At 37.3% G+C, this 5308-nt stretch overlaps 1 protein-coding gene across 1 annotated transcript; it reads left to right on the top strand.

Moving 5' to 3' along the window:
- The first annotated feature begins 2661 nt into the window (after nt 1-2661).
- Nucleotides 2662-5047, top strand: LOC107657847 (RING finger protein 11-like). Its single transcript, XM_016446119.1, has 2 exons — nt 2662-2849; nt 4369-5047. The coding sequence occupies exons 1-2, from the start codon at nt 2662-2664 to the stop codon at nt 4538-4540; spliced, it is 360 nt and encodes a 119-aa protein (XP_016301605.1). The 3' UTR covers nt 4541-5047.
- Nucleotides 5048-5308: the final 261 nt, after the last annotated feature.

The following is a 5308-nucleotide window of genomic DNA, read 5'->3' as shown; positions in this document are numbered from 1 at the left end:
TAATCAGGATAAAACCGTATATTAAAAGCTAACATAAGCAGTAGCATTTACAACAGCGTATCTAAAAGTATGAGACAACAACAAACCAAAAACATAGGTCTACCATTAAAAGCTGTGCTTGCACAGGTTCTGCACGATCCTCTTCAATAATATCCTCTGCTTCTCAATCGAGCTCAAACTGATAAGCGATATTAACGATGCCATGTTTACAATATAACCGGAGCACATGCCGCTGAGGTGAGGGGCGGGACGTTTAGAGGTGAGGGGTGGGACATTTAGACCGCACTTGAGGCGGTTTAGCCAATCACAACACGATGGGCTAGCTAACCAATCAGAGCCCATCGCCTATTTCTGAGGGCGGGGCTTCATAAAAACAAGAAAAGATCAGCCCGTTTCTCAGAGAAGGGACAGAGCTGTGTGGAATAAAGGTAGATTATGTGAAAAATAATGCGGTTTTTTTTAACTAAGCATTAACACATGTTAGACTGCACCCCATAAACACAATCAAGCTTAGAAAAAACCCAGTGAACCGCCCCTTTAAACATCCTGACCAGCCTGACAGAGCAACATTAGAGTGCATTTGAGGAGGGACTATCTATTTTTCAGCCAATAGCAGATGGGGCAGGTGTTCAGATTACTTTTTTTGTTCTGTTTGGTGAGCCTAGTGCCACAGAAATACAAAAATACATTACCTTTAAGATGAACCTACATACAAAAATGCTACCTGTGAAGTCTGCAACTCAGGTAGCGACTCAACCTTTGTTAGATTTCCATAGTGTGAAACACAAGAGTTTCAGAGACCGTGTCAGAGAAGACTACGCCGTCATTGTCAGAACGATCATGTTTTGTTTCTGCTTCCATCTAAACACACACACCTTTATTTGCTGGATCCCAGAGTGCTGACCACTACATTATGAGTGTGTACATGCCTCACAAATGTTCTTTCTATTTGGTTGTGTCTTCAGCCGGTGTACAAATAAGTGTGTATTCAGATAGGTAGTGTAACCTGTCCGTCATGTGATTGTATTCAGTATGGCCGCTGTGTGACCTAATTCTCAAGTGAGCACTGAACCTGATCTCAAAGCTCACCTTTAATATGATCTGAAATCAGAATTGCACTACGCCATGGTTGCTTTTCCCAGCAGCACCTCCCAGTCCTCAGGCCTGGTTTCTACAGAACACGTCTCACTGCGGCCTATGGGAATTACTCCCCTGTGTGGAAACATGTCCTACTTCTGATTAATCGTTATCGTGGTGCGTGCGTATATGAATATGGGTTAAAATAAATATCTGCCAAGTATGATTATCCATGGAGCAATATCTGAGCTTTGGCCGTTCGTAGCTGTTCTGAGCCAAAGCAGTGCTGATTTTTTTGTTGTTGTTCCCAAGACTGCAAAGTCACCGAGTGTGAAACCTCCAATCCAATAACCATCAACACCACCATTCACAAATCAACACTCATTTACAAGGCAAATTTATTGTAGGGTTTTAAAGAGAGACGTGATCTGAACTCCAGGGTACAATTGTTGACACCTGAAACGATATATTAATGTCCTCTCTTGGGTGTAGTGGTAATTTAATGGTATTGCGCTGTAATGGTGGTTAGGTTAACACCGATTATGCACAGGGGTGAGTAAACTTTTGAGAAAAGAGAGGTATGTGAAATTGTGAGCAGAACAGTAAGATGTTAAATATAGAGATAATAATAAAAAAGGGATTTAAAAACTTACTGTACACACACAAATATATGTGTGTGTGTGTGTGTATATATATAACAATGCTTTATATATATATATATATATACACACACACACACACATATATACATTATTATTGTTAATTAATAATTTTACATTTTTTATTTTATATACTTTTATGTATTTCATGAAATGTTGATTTTGTATTTATATTGTTATAGAAATTATGAAATAATATAATGTGTGTATGCATATATGTGTGCAAATTTCTATTAATTTCTATATACTCTATATATGTTATATTATAATACATTCTATTTTATGTAACTGAAGTCCTGAATAAGCTGCATAATGGATATTTAAATATATTCATCAGGGCAGTGCTGAAAAAAATATGATCATGAGTGTGTTAACTTATGAATTCTGTCTCTACACTAAAATAAGTCTAATAATTACTGTTGTTTACTGTTATACAGAGTTTCCTGTGTATAATAGAAGTTTTGCTCTTCATGAAATTCAAATAGATGTTTACATTTTGATTCTCATTTGCTATGATAAATACGGTAACATCACTTGTTCTAATGTTTTTAGTAGAATACGTAGCACACAGAGCTTAAACATACTCCCAGTCTCTCAAACAGCTTTCATTAGTGAATGCTGAGCAGGGACCTGTCTCAATGGGAGCTTTTGTTCACCTCCCTCTCTTTACAAGTACCCTTTGGACTCATATGGTCCCATTTGGGCCTTTTTCTCATCAAAATGGTGCACAAAGGGAAAGGTCGCCCCCTGGTGGAGCTTTGGTTGCATGTGCCTCAAATATTAAGATGCTTACTCATAACTGTACTGAGCATTGTACTGTATAGCTGCATATTCAGTTCTGGATTAGCTTGGTCATATATGACTTTGCGTTATATTGAGTGGCATAGAAGTGGTTAAAGATCTCAAACCCCACAAGAAGTGATCCATGAATATTCACTATTGTTATAAGATCCATGTGCCTGTGTATCACCCCACTCCCAGCCAGGCCCGGCTGGCAACCCAACTGACCGAAGAGGAGCAGGTGCGGATCGCTCAAAGGATCGGCCTCATCCAGCATCTTCCCAAAGGTGTCTATGATCCAGGCAGTGACGGCACTGAGAAGAAGATTCGAGAGTAAGTGATGCTACTGTGTATCTGTCTGTTTGTTTCCTAGTTATATTAAAGGTTGTTAAGGAGCAATGTTTTTTTTTTCAATCTAGCTCAAAAAACGTGAATGCACATGAAAGCACAACATGTTTATAACGAAAAGTTAATCTGAAACTTGCTATGACTAGGACTATTGTAACATGTTAAATTCTGAGATTATTTAAATGTTTAACAGCATTAGGCCTACATTTATAATGCGTTGCCTTATGGTGGAATTTAATTATGATCAAAGTGAGTATAAAATATCAATTTTATACTTGCACAACAAGTAGAAAATATCAGCAATGCAATCAAACACATGGATAAACCTGTTTAAATATATATATTTTTTTATATCCCAGCTTAATATGCAGCCAGAGACATCTATAAATAAGCCATTCATAAGCTGAAGCCTTCCAGAAATGTAAAAGCTGTGATTTGTGATGTTATCAAACATGCTCTGTTTGAATACTCCAGCTAAGCTGACAGAAACTTTAGTGCACCTTTGAGATGGGACTGTTTGTCTGACCAGTGGCAGGTAGGAAAAGTGATTAGAAAATCAGTTTAAAAACAATCATTATTTTGACAATGAAATCACAATAACAATATATACACCGTGTTTTGCAAGGAAAACGGTTTATTGGCATTAATAATTTTAATGTATTGACAGCCAGTGTCAGAGTCTTGTGTACCGTTCAAAACTGAACTGACAATTCCTTTTAAATGTATATATTTTTAATATACTATGTAATAGTGTATTGTTCAATTTGGGATCAGTAAGTTTTTTTTTTTCCTTTAAGTGACAATAAGTGGCAGTAAATGCATTTGCAAATGTTGAAAAATATTTTAATTTTAAATTTCTATTTAAAGAATCTTAAAAATATATATATCATGGTTTAAAAAAAATCTATAAAAATATTGAGCAGCACAACTGTTTCCAACATATATAATAAGAAGAAATGCTTTTTTTTTTTTTTTTTTGCAGCAAATCGAATATATTAGAATAATTTCTGAAGGATCATGTGACACTAAAGACTGACATAATGGCTGCTGAAAATTCAATTTTAAAATATATTAAAATAGAAAAAGGTTATTTTAAATTTTATTACCATTTCGTAATATTACTTTTTTTACTTTATTTTTTGATCAAACTAAGATTTCTTTGAAAAACATAAATTAAAAAAAATCTCAACCCCAAACTTTTGAATGGTAGTTTATACAATCCCAGAATACTCTAATTTAAATGAAGCTGGTTTACAAAATGGAATCTTAATGAGGACATCTCATAAGTGTCTGTTCCTGACCATTCTGTTGTGTGACTATTGAACTTTTTTTGAATTACAATTCAGTAAATTCATCTTTCTGTCATTGCGATTCAACATGCTGCAGGGCGTGACCAACTTTTAAATTCTGCATTATGCCCAACCCTGTCAGCAGCCTATGGAAACGCTGTGCCCTTTGTTGCCAAGCTTATGTGTGTGTGTTAACACGTTCTCTCTTTGCGCAGGTGTGTGATCTGCATGATGGACTTTGTGTACGGAGACCTCATCCGGTTCCTCCCCTGCATGCACATCTACCACCTGGCCTGCATAGATGACTGGCTGATGAGGTCCTTTACGTGTCCCTCCTGTATGGAGCCTGTAGATGCTGCCTTGCTCTCATCCTACGAAACTAACTGACTACTGCCTGCACTGATCCCCGCCGTACACACACACGCACACAACCCTTGAGTCCTGTCCTCACACGGCCCTTTGCATAAAGAGACAAACTGTCTGCTCGCCTTGGGTGTGGGATGGTGTGCCTGTGGCATCATGGGATAAAGGAGGCCACACTGATAATTAAACCTCTCCTGCATGGTCCTGCTGGACAGGGAAATCTGCAGGAGATCTTTTGCACCCCGATGACTCTATCATGTGATTCCTTTGTCTCTCATTGACGACACCCAGACAAGCCGGTCACGCACCATTCCACTGTAGCAACACTTACACTGGAAGGAGAAGAACCTTCGAGAAACATACCGGAGGACTTTTAAAAATGCATCTTTAACATTCAATCTCTATTTCTTTCTTTCTCTCTCAGTGTCTGTTTCCATAAAGGGCTCATTTGATTTCTGCCAAAGCTGCAGTGGAGCAAAACTAATGGCACTGCACATACACATGCAAAGAAAGAAAAAAAAAAAAGTCTCATCATGAATTTTGCACTTTTGACTCAAATAATTAAGCCCAACTTTACAGACACTCACACACACACATGCAAATGTGCATCACATAAGACTTTTATTTAACCACATGTTAGCTTTTTTGAGTTTATGTTTGTTTGGTTGTTTTAAACTACTCAATGGACACTTCAGCTACCCAGTTTGTGTTGAGAAATAAGCTTTTCTCTTTATATCACTTGCGAGCACCAAGTCTGAGTGAATTTGGTGCAGCAATTAATTAATCAAAAAT

The sequence above is a fragment of the Sinocyclocheilus anshuiensis genome, unplaced genomic scaffold (genome assembly GCF_001515605.1).
Source record: "Sinocyclocheilus anshuiensis isolate Anshui unplaced genomic scaffold, SAMN03320099.WGS_v1.1 scaffold107, whole genome shotgun sequence".
Classification (NCBI taxonomy): Eukaryota; Metazoa; Chordata; class Actinopteri; order Cypriniformes; family Cyprinidae; genus Sinocyclocheilus; species Sinocyclocheilus anshuiensis.
The sequence above is the reverse complement of the archived record's forward strand: the minus strand, read 5'-3'. Positions and strand labels throughout refer to the sequence as shown.

Bases quoted from the DNA above. Each gene is read 5' to 3' on its own strand.
- LOC107657847 (XM_016446119.1), top strand. From the start codon at position 2,662: ATGAATATTCACTATTGTTATAAGATCCATGTGCCTGTGTATCACCCC. The intron at 2,850-4,368 runs GTAAGTGATGCT...CTCTTTGCGCAG, and splicing joins ACTGAGAAGAAGATTCGAGA to GTGTGTGATCTGCATGATGG.